Source organism: Danio aesculapii, chromosome 10 (assembly GCF_903798145.1).
Source record: "Danio aesculapii chromosome 10, fDanAes4.1, whole genome shotgun sequence".
Taxonomy (NCBI): domain Eukaryota; kingdom Metazoa; phylum Chordata; class Actinopteri; order Cypriniformes; family Danionidae; genus Danio; species Danio aesculapii.
This window is the reverse complement of record NC_079444.1, coordinates 34323139-34344065: the sequence shown is the minus strand read 5'-3', so window position 1 is coordinate 34344065 and position 20927 is coordinate 34323139. Positions and strand designations below refer to the sequence as shown.

Sequence of the window (20927 nt, the reverse complement as noted above, 5' to 3'; positions counted from 1 at the left end):
ACACCAGCCGATCGCTGAGTCTGGCGGGAGCACTTTTAGCTTAGCTTAGCATAGATCATTAAATCAGATTAGACCGTTAGCATTTTGCTCAAAAAAAAGAAAAAAAAAAAAAGAAGAAGAGTTTCGATAATTTTCCTGTTTAAAACTTGACTTTTCTGAAGTTAAATCGTGGACTAAGACTGACGGTAAATGAAAATGCGCAATATCATTGCATGGCACAGCAGCAAAGTTCTTTGATTATTACGCCAGAATAAGAGTACAGTACTTAAACATATAGCCTATAAAATAGCAACTTTTCATTTTCTGTCTTGCTTCTTACACGATGTAACTACAGAAGAGTCAAGCTTTAAACAGGAAAGTTATCTTTTGTGGAATTTTTCAATCGAGATGCTAATGGTCTAATCCAATTCAATGATTTATGCTAAGCTAAGCTAAAAGTGTTCCTGCCAGACCCGGAGACAGGCAGAATGGGTTGAAAAACCAAGTGTAAAACTCTAGGGGAAATTTTCTGACCAATCAAATGCTCTTAAGAAACCTCACTCCACTACAAGACGCCTCTAAAATCAGTCACTTATTCGTGGCGTTAATATTAGAAATTGTAATAACCCCCTGTATTATCAATCGCAGCAATAATTCAACACATTGAACAAAGCTGCGCATTTCAAGGCACTTCAGAGGACTTTTATTTAATTTTTATTGAATTTTTTATATAACTGAATTTGAAATCCCTGATATTCAGACCTTTGGATCCCACTGTACATGAATATAACTGTTTACACACTCTAAAGTTATACATCTTCAGTGTACACACAGTTCTGGATAATCAAACAACAAAAAAACAGACAAACATTAAACTGTGAGGAGGTCGAGACAAGGTGAGAGCACAGACAATAAAGCCTGACAGGACAACAAAAGAGACGAGGATTCAGTCAAGGGGAGAGGAAAGAAATATATCGAGACAAGAGACAGTGGCGGAACAAGAAGCAGAAGTGAATCTAGATCTGGATTTTCAGATTTACTCTTTTGATTAGATTTTTTGGGGAAAACTGGGGTGACACTTTAAAATAATGATCCAATAATTCATATATTTGCTAACATGAACAAACAATGAGCATTACATCACTATATTTTTTGGCCTTTGTTAACCTTAGTTGGTGAAAATAAAGATGTAAAATTTTAGTTGATGTTAACTCACAGTGAATTAACTAATGCCGAGTTCAGACTGCACGATTTTCAAAGTGGTCGAGTCACAGACGTTTTCACACTGCATGACTATCTGGGGTAGGTTTAGTCACTGCTTTGTTCACACTGCAAGATGGATCGGCGACAGGGGGTTTCACACTGCATGACTTTAGAACAGGAAGAATCGCTGACAACTCTGTCTCGGTCCGGAAACCATGTCTCACAACCAAACATACGCAAGAAGTGACATGGAAACAACGCGAGGTCACGTAGTGTATATTTAGTTATTAATAACATAATGAGAAAGAAGCTTTAGTGTAGTGGAAAATGTGCTTATTTTGCTCATCTTCCCTTTGAAGGGAATTTGCTATTTTTTTTTTCGAGCCGGTTGTGGTATTGCTCAGATGACACATCAAACAGACACAAGTGCTCCTGCCAAATTTACACTAGTTTTTCCTCCATTTCTTGGGTCCAAATAGACTGAAAGAAGCCCTTTTAACTTCTCCCCCAACCTCCCGCTGGCCTGCAGATATCCAGTGGATGCTGCTCTCTCATTGGCTGTAGGTGATCGCCGATGTTATTTTCAATCAGAACACATTTCACACAGCATAATTTGAATCGCCAACAGCTCCAGATATTTAGCATGCCAAATATCTCACGGGTGTCTGTGATTCTCTCAGATCATGTCTTTGATAGTTCACACTGTGTGATTTTTACTCGCGTGCACGAGCACCGATTTGCCTGTGATTTTAGCCATGTGTCAGCGATTTCTCAAATGTCAGTCTCAAATGTCAGTCCTGAGTCAAAATCGGAGCTAAAATCGTGCAGTCTAAACTCGGCATAATGTTAACAGGCACTTTGGGTTTTAACAATACATTTGTAAATACTGAACTATGATTAATAAATGCTCATACTTAGTTCACGTTAGCAAATACATCAACAAATGGAACATTATTTAAAAGTGTTACCGAATATTGCATGAGCTCAACAGTAAAGATCACCTTGTGTGAAGTCAGCTCATGCTCAACTCACCATTTTTTGAAAATAAACATTTTCATTCAATTAAACTCAATTGTAATAATTAGAAAAGTTTCTGCAGAAAAGTTTTTTTAGGCAACAGAATTATAAAAAATATTTTTATTTACTTTATTTAAATGAATAGGATTTTGCTACCACTTTTACTACCCCTTATAATAATAATAATAATAATAATAATAATAATAATAATAATAATAATATTATATTACAGCAATATTTTTATTTATAATCTAACAAGAAATGTTTAATTGCATAATAATTAAACTTATACTATTATTCACAAAATGCAATTATTATAATTCTAGATTATCACAATTATGTCATGATTGGTATGCCTGCAGAACTACAACTCCCAGAACTCTTTGCATCTATCAACTCCTGAAACTGCATCCAGCTCCTGACTGGACACTTACACGCAGACACAGCTGCAGCTCATTTTCACTCATTACATGGACTATATATACACTTCACTTTCTCCTCACTTAGTTTAGGCTGCGTCCAAAATCACCTACTACTCAATAGGTACTGCATTTAAATTTAAATAAACTGCTCGACTATTAGAAAAGTAAAATCAATACAGTATAAATGCGAGTAGTATGAATGTAACTCGGACGTGCTACATCCGCCATTTTGTCATCATCACGTGACCTACCCACGTCAGTTGCCTTGCTTCACTCCCATTCATGAATTCTCTTGCGGTGCATTATGGCATAGCAGTATAGGTAGTAGGTCCGGGAAACTTCTCACATACTGTTTTTCGAATTCTATGAATCCGGACATACTACTCTGCTCACATAGGCTGCGTCCGAAATCGCCTACTACTCAGTAGGTACTGCATTTGAATTTAAACGTACTAGTCGGCCGTTCGAAAAGTGCGTTCTATACAGTATGAATGTAAGAAGTATGAATGGAATTCGGACGTACTACATCCGCCATTTTGTCATGGTCACGTGATCTACCTGCGTCAGTTGCGTCACTTAACTCCTATTCATGAATTCTCTCGCAGGGCATCATGGGATAGCGCAGCGTGCATGGGATGCGCACTTCAGAATCTCGCCGGAAGTAGTAAGACTTCCGGGTACTTCTCGCATACTGATTTTCGAATTCTATGAATTCGGATGTACGACTCGGCTCGCATACTGATTTTAGCGTACTGTATAGTATGGAAGTATGCGGTTTCGGATGCAGCCATACTGTTTTTAACATACCATATAGTATGGAAGTATGCAATTTTGGACACAGCTTTAGTCTGTAATCTCTAAACATTTCAAAGCGTTTAGCTTGCTGTGTTTCCAGACCCTTGCTTTGTATATTGATTTTGCCGTTAGCCGCCTATATCGATCTCTTCGCTTGAGACGCGACTTCTCTTTTGAATTGCCGTGTATGATATGGTTTGCTTCTGTGTTTGCCCACTCAGTTGTCAATATCCTGTGTTACAAATTAATTAATTTAATAATTAAATGTATAAGTATTTTTCAAGTACAGTGCTAATAGTGCTAAAATGATTATTTATGCAAGTAAATGACTTGATTTGAAGAGAAATAATGCTATTTTTCAAATTATTACTAAAATCGTATAATTTTGATCATTATTATTGAGTTTTTATACATTTTGTTCTAATAATTTAATAAAATTTTATCCAAAAATGCTAATAATCTCTAACGTTCAAAGACGTTTAATTGCTATAATCATCTAATGATTAAAATAATTGAATAATAATGATTAAATCATCCAAAGTTGTATCCAGAATCAGTATTTGCTGTAAGAACAGTGTAAATATAAGCAAGGCAACTAAATCTCTACACTTGTGTGAAAAAAAATCTTTATTGTTGAGCCCAGCTGTTGTGTTTTTCCCCATCCATAGGCGTCCCATAAAGCACAACCTTATTATTTCCACTCAGCATGCACTTCTCCCTTCAGTTTCTTCAGCTCCAGTAAATCCATAGTAAACATTAGTGTTTTTCTCATACCTGCTCTGGGTCCATGCAGTCGAGCAACAGTGTGTGTGTTTGTATGAGGCAGCCAGCAGACACACAGTGAGAAACTCCACAGAGACACCAGCTAGAGAGGAAAAGGAGCACAATACAGCACCTGTACCTTCAATGAGCAGCTCCTGCCCATGACTGCCCAGCAGCGTCCGCGACAGGAACGGCGCAAAGTCCACAAAGATCTCCCTCAGCAGTGGAGCCACTTTCTCCAGCGCCCGCTCCAGCTTAGTGGTGATACTGGAGATGAAGAAAGAGGGAGAAAGACAGACAAAAAGAGGAAGAAAACCAGGAGCAGTTAGTTCTAAAGTACTAGTTCAAGATTATACTTCCTGCTGGTTAGTACTGTATGTGGCAAAAGTCTATGGCTTTACTGCTGGGTTAAGGCAACCTACAGGAGTTCAACTACAGGGAGAAAATGCTTAACAAGAGCTGCTTTTCCACTGTTGGGCCAATGTGAGGCAGGGCTTACATTCTTCAAAATATCTTATTTTGTGTTCAACAGACGAAAGAAACTCGAACAAGTTTGGAGGAAGTGAAGGAAATGATGACAGAATTTTAAAGGTATAGGTCACCCTAAAACTAAAATTTCCTCACCATTTACTCACACAAATGGGTTTCTTTATTATGTTGGACACGAAACAATCTACGTGTATTTTGTAGAATAAAAAGCATTTGACATCCATATTAGCTCCTGTTTATCTAACCAACCTTCTCTGTCGATTACAATCCAACCCACTCTTTAAGATCTCAAAACTCAGGGCTTCTGGTAGAACCCAGAATAGCAAAGTCTACTAAAAGACGTCGAGCCTTCTCATTTATGGCTTCTAAACTGGAATAGCCTTCGTGATAATGTCCGAGGCTCAGACACACTCTCTCAGTTCAAAACTAGATTTAAGACCTATCTTTTTAGTAAAGCGTACACACAGAGCATCACATAACGGTATGATGCATGATTGCGCTCCATTATTTCGCACAAAAATGGAAAGAAAATGCTCCATTAGGGCTTTTTAATCCAAAAGCAAACATATTCAGAAAACTATTTGTGAATTCTTATACGTTTGCCTATTTATATTAAATTAAACAATTAGCACTATTTTTTTCCTTGTATATATGCAATCTGAGGAGGTCTGAACACCTTTTCTCATCTAACTATACATTTATAATGATGTTATGATATTACTGAGCACCTGAAAATAGTCCCATTTATCATTATATCATTATATTGTTGAGCCTGCTTTAGGGATGGTATATTCATTCATTTTCTTTTTGGCTTAGTCCCTTTATTAATCAGGGGTCGCCACAGCGGAATGAACTGCTGGGGATGGTATAGTTCCAGCCATAGTTCTTAGCCATATTGACCTAGAAAATTGCAACTTTTCCTTTTCTGTCAGTCTCAAAAGTACAATGAAACTACACAAAAGTCAAGCTTTAAATAGAAAAACTATCAAAACATTTTTGTTTTGCTTGTTTTTTGAGTGCAATGCTACTGGTCTAATCTGATTCAATGATTTATGCTAAGCTAAGCTAAGCTAAGCAAAAAAAGGCTCCTCCGAGATCCAAAGATTGGATGAATGGATTAAAAAATGGTAAACCTCAACTATATAACCGTAGTAAAATAAGTCCAGAAAAAGTGAAGTGTTCCTTTAAGCCCTGGAAGTGACGGTGGAAATGCATTAGCACACACTCCCTTTAGGCCCAACAGTGGAAACGCAGCAAATCACCCTGTTATATGCACACATCACCCTTGAGTGCCACTGCGATTAGCTACAAGCTGGGTTAAACCTGCGCTAGACTACAACCGCAGTGCAGGGATGAACATGACACCAGTCTAGGGTGAGACGTGAGAGATAAAGGACATCCAGTGTGGAGCAAACAAGGGATGACTTTATGGATGACAATGTTTCTGCTGGAACGGCGAGCTAGGGCTGTTGATTCTGTCAAGTTTTTTGGGGGGTAAATTTGGATTTGGATTTTGGAACATTCATGGGTCAAAGATGAGTCTGGTTGGTGCATCAAGTTGTGTATTTAACTATATAAAAAAGTGATTTCTAATATTATTAAACTGGAAACAGAAAGCCGCTCCTACATATATACATCTAATAAGGGATGTAATGAAACATTTGGAACTAGAGAAAATCAGATTCTCCCTTTCATGACTTATGTTAAAGACATAAATTCTGCACAAAATAGTTCAATTGAAGAGGGTTAGACCAATTTAGATTAAAACAGAAGATTATTATTATTATTTTATTTATTTATTATTGTATTTATTTTATTATTTGATTCCTTTTGTATTTTTAATTTAATTTTATTATTATTTATTTATTTATTTATTTTTATTATTATATTAATCTATTATCACCATACTTATGTATGGATTGTTTGTATATTGGATGCATTTTTGTCAGTTGTGGTGTGAATGTTTGTTGGACCAAAGTTGTAAGTTGTTGTGTTTTAATGTCTAAAAAATAATAAAGTAAAAAAGAAAAAATGATTTCATATACGTGACCCAGGATCACAAAACCTTAAAAATGACATATACATGACCTGAATGCTGAATAAATAAGCTTTCCACTGATTTATACTTTACTTAGGATCAGTGTTGGGGAAAGTTACTTTCGAAAGTAACGCATTACAATATTTAGTTACTCCCTAAAAAGTAACTAGTTGTGTTACTTAGTTACTTTTTATGGAAAGTAATGTGTTACGTTACTTTTGAGTAACTTTTTCATACCTGCCGGAGGCTTGATCTCTTTCAGAACTTGTATGGCAATTTTCTTTTTTTTTTTTAACAGAGGAGCTCTGCATTTAACAACACACTGTATAGCATACACCTTCATTTACAAAAAAAAAAAAACTAATGTAAAAAATTTGAATAATGTTACATTCTGAGAACTTCCTGACGCTCTACATGCCATATTTACAGATTAGTTCAGTAAAATTACTGTCCATTGAGACTATAATCCCCTTTTCTTCCATGTGTTCAAAATAATGAGAATACTTCTATCACAGAAATGTAAGGCTCTGAACATCTTGGTTTCTGTCTGTTCCCGCGGATAGAGAATTCTCTCATTCAACATGACTACACAAATTTTAATTCAGCAAATTATTTTTAAAACGCGAAATTATTTCATCTAAAAAGTACCTTGAGTTACATTTTTAAAAAAGTAACTCAAATATTATTGCTTAATTTAAGTACACTTAAGTACAAACTTGTAATGCGTTACTTCCAACACGCTTAGGACAATATTTGGCTGAGATACTATTTGAAAAACTATTAGAGAAACTATTTTAAAATCTGTAATCTGAGGGTTCAAAAACAATTTAATTCTGAGAAAATCGGCTTTAAAGCTGCTTAAAGGTGCTTAGCAATGCACATTACTAATCAAAATTGAGTTTTGATATATTTATATTAGGAAATTGACAATGTCTTCATGGAACATAATGTTTACTTATTATTCTAATGCTTTTTTGCATAAAATAAATAACAATTTTGATCCATACTACTGTATGTACTTTTGACTACAGGTTTTGTGGTCCAGGGTCAAATATATAGAAAGCATTTTAAATGCAAGTATCTTTTTATTGTCAAATAAAAGTAACAATATAAATGTCAAAACATTCATTCATTCATTTTCCTCTGGCTTAGTCCCTGATTTATCAGGGGTCATCACAGAGGAATGAACCGCCAACTATATCAAAACACGTTATACTTAAAATTTTACTGAAATAAGAAATGTTTTAGGTTATGTTCCCTTCATAGGTGTTTTTATGTATAAATAAAACGACATATTTTTCACCAAAATCTGTATATTGGGTTGCACTTCATATCAAGTGTCCTTAACTACTATGTACTTGCATAAAAAATATAAATACAATGTACTTAATGTGCTCATAAGTATTGGAGAACACTTCTGGTGCTCTTGAGGTGGGAAACAGGAAAGGTTAGAGACAGGTTTGGTGGTATGGGTAGGTTTAAGGGTGGGTTAACGTGTAAGGACTGATCAACAGTGTAATTACAAACGTAATTACATAGATTAATTACAGATCTAGTTACATGATTGCATTTAATAGATCATAAGTACTATGTAAAAACTTGTATTTGGACAATAAATACATTGTAATGATTTATTAATTTCAGTGTAAGTACATATTAGTCAAGGCCACTTAATATAAAGTGGGACCGTATATTATAATAACTGAATATTTAATTATTAAATAATGTATTGTTAAATAGTTTAAATGCCAAGTGGTGTTTGAACAACAGTCACAAAGTATTAAGCTTTAAAATGACATTTATTGGCATATTGTGGCTCCACTGCAATCTTTAAATAGAGTCTTTTAATACTTCACCAAACGATTCTTTATCTAAAAGTGCCTGACAAGACTTTTTTTGGACTATTGTTACACTGGGTGACAGGAGGCATGGTTTTGATGCTTAAATATCCTGTTTCATCGATGACCCACATAGATAAATTAAAATTAAACAAATCTGAAAGTAGATCTTGAAAAAAACCTTTAAAAAAAATAAAACAGTGCCGATACAGAATCAACATAGCCCTTTGAAATAATTACTTTATTTGTCATACAGCCTGAAATCAAATCACCAATTTCTGCTTTTGAAATGTTTTCGTAGCCTTTCTATAACTTTATCCTGAAGATCGTTTGAAAGCCGGGTGTTATGCGAGTAAATCTGGGTATGTGATTTATTATGGGCACTGTATATAAACACTTTAAGCATTTTTTTGGTCTCATTCCTGTTTTGGATGGTCTAAATATGTGTAGAGACAGAATCAAATCTAGCAGAACCGTTACGAATGAAAGCAGCAGCGGCGACCACCAGGATAGAGAGAAAAAGAGACAGCAAAAAAACAAAAGAGGAATAAAAGTGAGAGAGAAAGAAGGGAAGGGAATGTAAAGGCAGCAGCACTGGGTAAAGGGGGGCCAGTTCAAGCTTCCTTGCCTAAGAAACTGTCCTGCATCTCTGGGGGCTGTTTGGAATCCTGTCAGCGAGCTAAAGGATTTGAGTTCAGGAGGCGTCAGCCTGGTTCGCAGTGGACACTGGTCCACTTCACAAAAGGCACTGCAATACAAATGGGCACAAACAGACAGTAATGACTGTACAGGCATTCACTGCAGCTCTCAGTGTCTATGGTGTGACGTGAACCCTTGCGTGTTGATCTGTGCCAAATCAAAGGATGATTGAGCCCCAAAGCCTCCGTGGCGAACATGCAAAGACACAAACATGAGCAAAACAATCAGTTCGGTCGCACTCAAATTACAACAGATGATTCCCATCCGTATTTGGCAGGATATGGATGTAAGACTATCAGTAGCTCAAAATGCATCGTTTAAAGTCCTCGGTGTGTATGCGTGTGTATGTGAGGGAGAGTTTGTGTGTGTTTTAAGGGAATGTGTGTGTGCGGTGGGAACAAAAACAGATGTAGAGAGGAGACTATGGAAGGCCATTTCTGCCAGTGAATTATAAAATGTAATCATGATTTTTTTAAATATCACAATTCTGTATTTCGCATATTTAACACATTTGTAAGTTAATAAGACAGAAACCACAAGATATAAACGTGCAATAATTTGTGTATACAGTTAAAGGCAAAATCATAAGCATTTTAATTAGCCTAGGGTTTTTCTTGTCTGTTTGTGGTATTGATCAAGGCCAGAAGCACGATCTCTAACTGGACACCATGTACAGTTTAAATCCCCTCTCACCACATAATATCCAGAAAGAGTGGATAAAGTTAAAAGAGGTTACTATAAAATTTGGGGACGTCATTATTAGGGCCATAGACATTAATAAGATTCAGTTGTTTAGATAATAAGGCATTTCAACACTTACATATGTACCTAAAGGGTCCGGTAATATTTTCTCTATCTGCAGTGGAATTGATTTGTGGATCATTGTGATTACTCCTCTTGCTTGAGAACTAAATGATGCTGCAATAATTTGACCAGGCCATCTATTACTTATTCAAGCCTTTTAATTATTATCTTTAATTAATAATGATAATTAATTGAAATATTTTCTAAGTGAGGTTTAATAGATGTTCTTAGTATATCCCATTATATATTTTCCTTTTGAAGGCGTTTCTTTTAGTTTGGCTGGAATAAATCATTTTTTATAGGTTATTATTGGCCCTCTTGAGATATTTTTTTCGATTGGCTACAGAAAACAATACAGTTTTGCATCTGCACAACTCTGATTTGCACTCCTTGCCATGTGCCCTTAAGTGTAATTGTATTGTTTGCAATTTATTTTTCTTATATTTTTAGATTATATTAAATGTGTAATTGTATTTATTGTCACTTCTTTTTAAACTTCTACTTTTTTGTATTAATATTATATGTTATAATAATATATGGCACCTAGGGTCTGAGAGTAACGCAATTTCGATTCTCTGTATGTCCTGAACATGTGGTTGAATTGACAATAAATTGACTTTGACTAACTTGCCTAGTTTACCTAATTAACCGACTATAATCAGTAAATATTAGGTATATTCAGCTTATATTAAAATAGTTCATATCTCACATTATATTCTGTTTATAACATGCAGAGTCAAAATTGCAAGATGTAAACTCACAATTGCATGGAATATTCACATAAACACAAACATAATTTAGCAAATTGGAGAATCAAACAAGTAGAGTTGGAGGTTCATGAATTCTGACTGTTTAAAATTCAATTGTGAGGTATTTTTTTTCACAACTGCAGGAAAAAAAAGTGAAATGTAAGATGTAAAGAATAAAAATTATTTTAAGAAATTATTGTAAGAAAAAAGAAGTCAGAATTGAAAGTTTATATTGCTTCTTATATCTGGATATATATATCTTATATGCTTCTATTGAACATTTGAATTTCACAAATGCAAGAAAAAAAATTGAAATGTGAGTTTGAGGAAAAAAGTCAGAATTACATGTCTCCTGTACACTCAAACAATGACTTGCTGTTTATTCAAACTACTTATTTAAAATGAGCTGAAATAACACAATTCTTAAGTTTTTTGGGGGGAAACACATAACTGTTTTTTGTTCAATCCACATAAATTTGTAAAAAAAATGATTGTTGACTTACTAGATTTGTGTCAGGACAACACAAGGACATATCTCACAATTGCACTTTACTCCTAAAAATTATTATTGCTGTTTGTTCAAACTACCTGTTTAAAATGAGCTGAAACAACACAACTCCTGGAATTTCTTTGTTTTATGTTCAGTCCTCTTAAATTTGTAAACCACTAGGTTAACTTAAGCGTTTTGTGTTACAACATATGAAGGAATTGTGTTGGTCCAACTACCTAGTAAGGGGATTGGTAGTTCCCAACATGCTTTGCGTGGGATTAAATTAGGAAAAGGAAATGCTGTCAATAAAAGTAATCTTAGGTGTTTAAAATAAATAGAAAGACTTGTTAGAGTTTAATCTTCACTTTAGTTTGAAGATTAAGAAGAGTTTCATGTTATGCTTTGAATTTAATTAGCAAAAATGCAGTTTGTTTCTTTGCTCAGTGAGCAATAACCATCCTAAAATGAGTTCTGAGATCAGTCTTAATCAACTGTACATGTAACTCAAGAAATGCGCTTAAAAATGGCTCTTTTAGTATATTTAGGTTAATTTCAAATAAAACTAAGAGACTTCAAAATGTGCAACACATAATAGACATACATGATATTATCAGACCGTTGAGTTTAAGTTAAATAAAAATATAAATGTGTTTAAACTTTTATTTGATAAAATCATGCTGGACCAACTCAATTCCATTTAATTGTGTAAATAGTTTTTTTTAGGTGGTGCTAAACAAATTTATTGACACTCAATTAAAGTTTTTGCAGTGTGGGGAAAATAAGTCAGAATAACTAGATGCAAACACACAATTAAAACAACAGAAACGTGGCTATAAAAAGTCACAATTACTTTTTTATTTTGTAATCCTTGGTAAAAACAAGCTTCCATAGGAGACAGAAAGTAAAGTGCAGAAATTAATGGATTATGAAAATGGTAGAAGGAAGTAAGGTGCCAAATAAAGGATGAGTATAGAAAGTGGGGTCAGAATGGATTTTAAGCATGGTGATAATTGGAGAAAATGTTTGTGTGTGTGTACCTCATGTTTTCCACCGTGTCTTCAGGCATGGGCGCAACTGTCTGTACCGCGGGGAGGTTTTTACTTGTGGCACCGTTCACAAAGCTTGAGGAGGAGGAGGACGAAGAAGAGGCAGAGTCTGTGGCACCTGTGAGACACAACAGACCAGACATTAGAACAGAAATCCAAAGTGACAAAAATAGGAAGCTAAAACATACAACATTGGGATGTAAAATACAGGATTCATTATTTTTTTAATCAAAGTTACTAGTTGTATTGGTTGTTTGAATACATTTATTATCAGAGGAGTCACTTTAAGAATGCACAGATCTATGATGAAAGCCTTCAATTACTTTTATAAGTGTTTATGCTCATTTAAGACAAAATTAATTGCGTTTAAAAAAAACCTGAGAACATGCTTACATATTCTTATGTGCATTTGTCGACATGACATGACATGTTTAAGTTGATAATCTTCAACGCTTTGGTTTACCTATTTAAGCTTGGTCTCATTTTAAAGATAGGTGTCTGATTGTGATTGAATTGAAATAAGTATAAAAAGTAAAAAACAAACAAAAGTTATGGGCCTTTGTTAATAAAGCAGGACAGAATGACAATATACAGTAGAATCCTGGGAAAATGTAAGGGGTTGAAAGGTTTTCTCAACTTAAGTGAATTTTGAAATGAGAGAAACATGTCAGTTTAGACTCTGCATCCACACATTGCATCAGATTTCTTGTGTGTTGTTTAATATGTGCATTTCAACCAAACACACGTTTATCACATGTTGACAGCCAATCAGAGGCAATTAGTCAATACTGATAAAGAATTAAAATGAGTGTGTATGTGTCCTGCAAACTTGAAAATTTTCTCATCATAAACAGCCAAGTGCACAAGATGTAAACAAGAAGATATACTGGACAGTAACAGGAGAACTCAAACTAATGTCACTCTTTGGCTGCATTTACACTGCAGATTTTGATGGTCAATTCCTATTTTGTGACTGTATCCGATTTTTTTGATGGTGACCTGCTTACATCATCTTTTAAAAGTGCCTCGTATCCGATCGTCTGCATTTACACAGCACACGACAAAGGCAAGGCAAGGCAAGTTTATTTATATAGCACATTTCATACACAGTGGCAATTCAAAGTTCTTTACATAAACAGGAATAAAAGAAACAACATATAAGAGAAATAAAAACAAATAATAGAAATGGTAAAAATAAAAATAAAATAAAATAAAAGCTGATAAAATGTGTTATAAAGAATTAAAAAGAAGAGAAAAACATAGTAGTTCGATCTGTCGGATGTAGCACAGTGCTCATTCAGTAAAGGCACAGCTAAACAGATGTGTTTTCAGTCTTGATTTGAACGTGCCTAATGTTGGAGCACATCTGATCATTTCTGGAAGCTGATTCCAGCAGCGAGGGGCGTAGTAGCTGAAAGCCGATTCACCCTGCTTTGACTGAACTCTTGGAATTTCTAGTTTATTTGATCCTAAAGATCTGAGTGATCTGTTAGGTTTGTATTCAGTGAGCATATCTATAATGTATTGAGGTCCTAGGCCATTTAGTGATTTATAGACCAGTAATAATACTTTAAAATCTATTCTGAATGTAACTGGGAGCCAGTGTAAAGACCTGAGGACAGGTGTGATGTGCTCTGATTTCCTGGTTCTGGTCAGAATTCTGGCCGCAGCGTTCTGGATGAGCTGCAACTGTCTGACTGTCTTTTTGGGAAGGCCAGTGAGGAGGCCATTACAGTAATCCAAAGGCGCAATGACCAGGAAAAAAAGAGCGGGCGCTGACTAACAGCTGATAATTAAAGAGTGCTCTTTTCTAAATTCCTGTATGTAATCTGTTCGCAGCTTTTAACAAGCTGTTTTACTATAGTTTATGACAGAAAGGTTCTCATTTGTCCATCTTCTTTTGATATATAGGCCTTTTTTAAACCAGTAGGCATCTTAATGTAATGTCAATGGCGTGATTTATGCACGTGATGTGTGCACTAGTTTTATATTAGTTTATATTGGTTACGTGGCGGACACTGCGCTCTCTCGCTCTCGTTAACATGCTTAAATACCTGAGCTATATGACAATATAAAAGCTGTTTAAGTCCTCGTGTATGAGATTTAAGGTTTGGGACTCTGCTGAAGTCTGTTCTGAAAAGAAAGTGTCAGAGTTGACGTCATACACTACGGTTTTTAATGACGCACGACTCGCATTGACAGGTGAAAATCCGATCTACCTGCTTACACTACAGACACGAGAACACAGATCCGAGTCATATCGGATAAATTTCCACATATGAACAAGGCCTAAATCTGATTCAAGTAAATTGGAATCCATGTGATTTGTTCGGAATTGAGTCACTTGAACAGTGCAGTGTAAATGCGGCCTTTGTCTGAATAGCCGGAACATAACATGCACCAAACCTAAATCAATCTTCATCAAGATTATTCATTAATTATTTTTATCACAACACTGCAGCTTTACCCTACATTGAGTTCCTATTTTAAAAAAATAAAGCTAATTAAGGGACAGTTCACCCAAAACTGAACATTCTGAAACAAACAATATTTAGAAGAAATCTACTAACTATTGACTTGCATGGTTGTTTTTTTTTCCTAGTATGGATGTCAATGATTACAGATTTTCAAAATTCTTTAAAATATCGTCTTTAGTGTTTAAGCTCACTCTTTAATGATTAAAACTCATAATGATTTGGAACCACGAGAGTGGGAATAAATAGTCTAAATGTACATTTCTGATGAACTATTCCTTTTAAAAAAATGTAACAAATACACAGGAACAGCAGCATACATGTTTATAGGAATTAAATATTAGCTATTATTATTATTAATAATAATAATAATAATAATAATAATAACAAAAGATGGCTAACCTGTTGTATTGATCATGCTTTTAGGTGTTGCTGTAGCGGCAGCGAAGATGTTGGGTGTGCTTCCTGAAGAGGGCACAGCTCCACTGGTCGGGGTACCTACTGTATTCACTGCCAGACTTCCTGGAGGAGGCTTCTTCACAGGCACCACCACACTCCTGTGAGCACACATACACACACATTTCCATGATTTATGGGGACATCCGATAGATGTAAGGATTTTTAAACTGTACAGACTTTATATTATGTCCTCTGATCCCAATCTTCACAGGAAACATTCAGCAGTTTTACATTTTTAAAATACTTCAGTCTGTATGATTTACCAAAAAAAAATCCCAAATACATTATAAATTAATGCTATTGCTACAGTATCAGGCCCGTAGCCAGCCTGGTGAAAGGGTGGTTATTTTTCTCAAAAAGTGGACCTTTTCGCAGTTATTTGCCTCATTTTTAAAATTTAATTATGAGATTTAAATACCGAATACCGAATTTAGGGGACATTTCAAACACTATTTTTAGCTAAATTAGCTTGTCGGATGGTCATTTTTTGGTCACTTTTTGATGAACCAAACATATTTCCTAAATATTTAGTATAAAGAAATGAGACACATATTTAGAATTAAAATACAAATTTATCACATTATATATCATTAGAAAAAAAAGGTTTTGAATTAAAAACTAGCCTACAGTAATTTTGTCACCTTGGAATTATAGGATTCTATCTGCGTTCTGAATGATTTTGAGATATTGAGCTTCAAAGTTTTTGCATTCCATATGCAAAAAGTATGTGTGTAACGTTTGTTTTTTAAATAAAAAGTCCTAAAATGTAAACAACTTATAAAAAAAACATCCCATAATGTAAATAAGTTGTCATTTAATAAGAATGTCAATAACTCAATTTTGACAAAAATGTCAGATAGAACCTTATAATTCTAAGGTGATGAATTATTAGGCAAATAACAAACCGACCAGCAAAATTAACTTTCCTCAGTCAAAATTTGATCATTTGAATAATAAAAACTCCACTTGTTCTTAAAGTTTTTTATATGCTCATGTATGGTACAAGTTGTCAAGTTGTCAGTGTGTATTAAATGTCAGTTGTGATAACTGCCATTAGAATTTAAAATACTGGAAGCTTGTTGTTTTTGTTTTTTCGTGACATATGTGATGTTGAATGTTATTATACTTCCAGTTTCCACTTGTGGATAATAATGAAATAATCACAAATTTAGTATAAGAATAATTAAAAACTTAAAATAAAAATTAGAAACTGAATAAATTGTATTAAAACAGGATTAAAAAGAATAAAAAAAAGACACAAATAGTATGAAAATAGTGACAAATAGTGTTTAAATTGATGCAAAAAGCATCAAAGAAGATTTTTATGTTCACTAAAGCTACATTTATTTAATCAAATTATAGAAAAAACTAAAATATTATTTTGTTTTATCATTTAAAACTGCTGCTTTCTGTTTTGAATTATTATAAAATGCAATTTATTCCATTTCCATTTATCAAGTTTCAGCATCATTCCTCAGTCTTCATTCACACGATCCTTTAGAAATCATCCTAATATGCTGATCACATATATCATACTACAGATGATATTATTATTATTATTATTTTCATAATTTTCCATTTTTGTGAAAATTTACATTTAAAATGTTTATTAAATTTTTTATTTATGTATTTACATTTTTATAATTATTATAAATATTTAAGGGCAGTACAGTGGCTCAGTGGTTACCACGTCCGCCTCACAGCAAGAATGTCGCTGGCCAGTTGGCATTTCTGTGTGGAGTTTGTATGTTCTCCTTGTGTTCGTGTGGGTTTCCTCCGGGTGCTCCAATTTTCCCCACTGTCCATAGACATGCGCTATAGGTGAGTTGATAAATTAAATTGGCCGTAGTGTACGAGTGTGTGTATAAATGTGAGAGTGTATGGGCTTTTCCCACTGGGTTGCGGATAAAAGGACATCCGCTGCGTAAAACATTTGCTAGAATAGTTAGTGGTTCATTCCACGGTGGCGACTTTTGTAAAAGAGACTAAGCCGAAGGAAAATGAATGAATGAAATATTTTATATTATATTTTATTCATAATTATAAATAAATCATTTCCATAAATTAATCATTTCATTAATCATAGGACGCTTTAATGACTAGAAAGTTTCAAAAACTGCATTTATTTAAAAATAAATAGATCACGGTCACTTTTAATGAATATAATGTGCCCTTCCTGCATAAAAACCTATTTTTTTTTTTAATCAAACAAATCTTACTGACACCAGCCTCTTGAATGGTTCCTGTAACAATTCAGAGGGTGAAAAAGGATTGTGTGATGAAATATTCACCTGTCTTAATGAATTATTCACATTTAAGAAGCCCGTCAATGACGAACAGCATAATCTAATATATAATTTATTAATCAGTTACTCTTAATTGGAAAGAACAAAGGGGGATTGATGTTCAGAGGGGCTTTGGTTAGTACTGTAGGGTATCGGTGGACCCCACATTGAGTCGAATCTCCCCAATGCTGCTGTAATGAGGGGCTCGACAAGGAGGAATGGAGCGCATTAAAAACCAGGGGAACATCTTGTGCTTGCGTCTGCGTAATTCAGGTGTTCTTGACTTCATTTGTTCTCCGTAAGTCTTGACGGAGCACAGGCAAGTGTAACTGCATCGAGTCATGAATGATTTATTGCTCCAGTCTCTCTCTTCAGAGATGCCGCCACAGCAGGCAGAATTTTTTTTAGGCTCCATAAAAGAGTTTCTGAAGCACAAGATGTTGTAAAAGGCAGGAGGCATAAGATATTTCAATCTGGACCAAATTCAAGACAGCATCATCTATATGCTTCAGTTAAAATATATATGTATATCCAGAATGCACTGCAACAGCCTTAGGGAGCAAAAAAAAGATGTAAGAGCTTTTAGTTTTTAAAAGTATGTGTAATCTGTAATTATTTTATGAAATTTGAAATATTTTGAAATGTGAAATATTTGATATATGATGGACATGATTTTATATATAACATGCCATGATATTGCAGCCCAAATCATCACTGATCCACCCCATGCCTCACTTTAGGCATGCACCAGTCTGGGTATTAAGCTTCTTTAGGGCTTCTCCACACCGTAACTCTCCCGGATGTGGGAAAGACAGAGAAGGTGGACTCATGAGAGAACAATGTTTCAGATCGTTCACAGCCCAAGATTTTGAACTCTGATGTCACCCATAATGTTGTGTGCATTGCAATATTTTAAGCAAAACTGTCCTATTACTCTAGATACATCGTATTTTTGTGTTGTTTTATGTGGCTTTACACAGTCAGTTACCTTTTGGAATTATTTCTTACAATTATCAGATGATATGGCATGCTGTGTGCACTTACTTGTGCTCACAAACCATTCACATGGCCTCCATTTCCCAGGTGAGTGACATTTTATACTTACATACCATCTCTATAAATGTATTAGTTTTATTTAAGATCATTTATATTTTTCTTTAGAGCTGTAATGCCCTCCAGAATCTGACAGATTGATTAGCAGTCGGCTCTAGAACAGTTATCTGAAGCATTGTCATAGAGTGTTATGCCTTGCATTTACTAACACAGACTATATCTCAAGTGTTTGGAAGTAATTTGCACTTTCCTCCTGTTGAAAAACGTCATGAGAACAATGCTTAGTGGCTCAATGTTTTACAGCAGTGTTTTTAACAGACTAAACACTTTATTAATATAGTGTACAACCAAGCACATGTGGTCAGAACACAAACCAGTCACAGGCAATGAAGTATTAAGCGTTTCTCCCATAGGAAAGCCCGTCTAAGCAAAATGCTGGCAGCCGTTTGTAGGTCATCTCACGCTCTGCCTCTTTGCCCTTGTTTGGTATCGCCCGGTTGGTGTGATGACGCGCGAACAAAATGGTGACGATTGGCCATGCTGGAAGCCATTCATTTCCAATGGAGAGTAGTCCGGGAGCTGCGTGGAGTTCCTAACCTCTCCGTATGCGGAAAATTCGGATCCGAATTGAGCTGCGGATCCGTTGAAATATTTGAACTCGTGTATCTAGACCATTTGCGACCGCCCGACCGGATGTGATGTATTCCAGTGTTGTCCAAGCAGGTCCGTGTGCGTGAGATGAGAAAAACTTTTTTTTGGTTATTTTTTGAATCAGAAAAGGTCTATATATAAAAAAACAAACATTTCTATTTATTCATGTAAGTAATAAAGTAATAAAAATAGAATTTTTTATTCTGTCTCCACATTCCCTCCAATATTTTTTGCGGTGTATGAGTTTCTAGTATTTATTCATTCATTCAACCATGGTGAACGGACAGACAATAATGGATCTTGCTTTGCAGTCCTTTATTTCGGACACTGCGAAAACAGCTTCTCTCCCAAGGTGCACGTCAGAACTGAATATTCTGTGCGACTGCCACAAGGGGGCGTATTCTGACAGTCATGTCCAAACGTCGTGTGCAGCTTAACTCTCCTTCCTCTCTATGCAGTATTGGATGCACAAAATACGCAGCCTGTTCCTCATTCTTTTTCCATTTTGATGAAGAGAGAGGAGAACAACGCATCAATGCTGGACGTTTTTTTTTCTGAATGGATTGATTGATACGCACCAGGCTCGCATTGAATTTTTCAAATATGAATACACTCAAAAAATGACTACTTATTTAAATGAGCTTAAACAACACAATTCTTACTTTTTTTAAACCACTTAATTGATTTATGTTCAATCCACTTAAATTTGTAAAAAAAAAAAAAAATTTTGAGACATGAAGAAACTGTGTGAAACTTAGCATTGTTTAAAGTGTACGAAAATTAAAAACTTTATTTCTGGTTCCAGAAACAGCAGCAGATCTGCTCACCTGTCAAAGGAGTGGAACTGCATGGGCAGCATGGCCGCCGCTTCCCTCTTGAGAGCCGGGTCTGGGTGGTACGGCTGTGGTTCGGGTCCCGCCTCGGCTCCCTCCACCGGCGCTGCCACCAGACTCTTCAGGATCTCCTTCACATTGATGCCCTTGTTGGCCTGACTAATGCTGGAGATGGAGGCGGCCGGTTTCAGCACTTCCACTCCAGGAGGAGACTCCAGCAGGGACTCGCTGGACTTACGCACCTCGGACGACAGGGTGCAGAGGAGTTCACTCATGGCGTCTGGCCCTCCGGAGCCACCCACCAGCCCACTGTGGTGGTCTGTGCCCAAATCGGAGCCGTTCAGGGCCCCGGTGACCTGCTCCTCCCCGATCCCAGAGTCTGTGTGGGGCAGTGAGGCTTCCAGGGGCAGATCCTCCAGAGGGGTCATGCCCTGACGCTCTCCACGAACACCGTCCGAGAACAATGAGGGGTTTTCTGTAATTTTGCACACGTGTAAAGGTTATTTTAGAAAGTAAAACTAAAATGCTCACACTTCATTTTAATGCGCAATTAACAAAGCATTAACTGAGACCTAATAAGCTACTAACTAGTATTAATAGTTAGGGTAACACATTTGCGTAACATCTCACCATTTACTACTGGTTTATTACCAGGCCCACACAGAATCTGTGCACACAGATTTCCGCAGGTGTTTTAGCTCAATCATTGGGTCTATTTATTTACTGGTGTGTAAATGTGTGTACATATAAATTCAGCTTTTATATTAATTTCAGTAATATTATTGAATAATGTGCAAATGTTATGTTATTTATGTACAATATAATGTCTTTCAGTAGATAT

At 35.4% G+C, this 20927-nt stretch overlaps 1 protein-coding gene across 12 annotated transcripts in view; it reads right to left on the bottom strand.

The window, feature by feature from the left end:
• Positions 1-20927, bottom strand: part of nbeaa (neurobeachin a) — a 299982-nt gene that overhangs the window by 42131 nt on the left and 236924 nt on the right. For 4 of the 12 annotated variants that reach the window (XM_056467451.1, XM_056467441.1, XM_056467443.1 and 1 more), the window contains 5 exons: positions 20081-20561; positions 15208-15362; positions 12323-12449; positions 9172-9291; positions 4312-4445 (listed from right to left, as the gene is read on the bottom strand). In XM_056467451.1, the coding sequence (XP_056323426.1) occupies positions 4312-4445; positions 9172-9291; positions 12323-12449; positions 15208-15362; positions 20081-20561 (1017 nt within the window). The remainder of the gene's footprint in view (positions 1-4311; positions 4446-9171; positions 9292-12322; positions 12450-15207; positions 15363-20080; positions 20562-20927) is intronic. The other 8 variants (XM_056467446.1, XM_056467448.1, XM_056467452.1 and 5 more) reach the window with 3 other exon arrangements.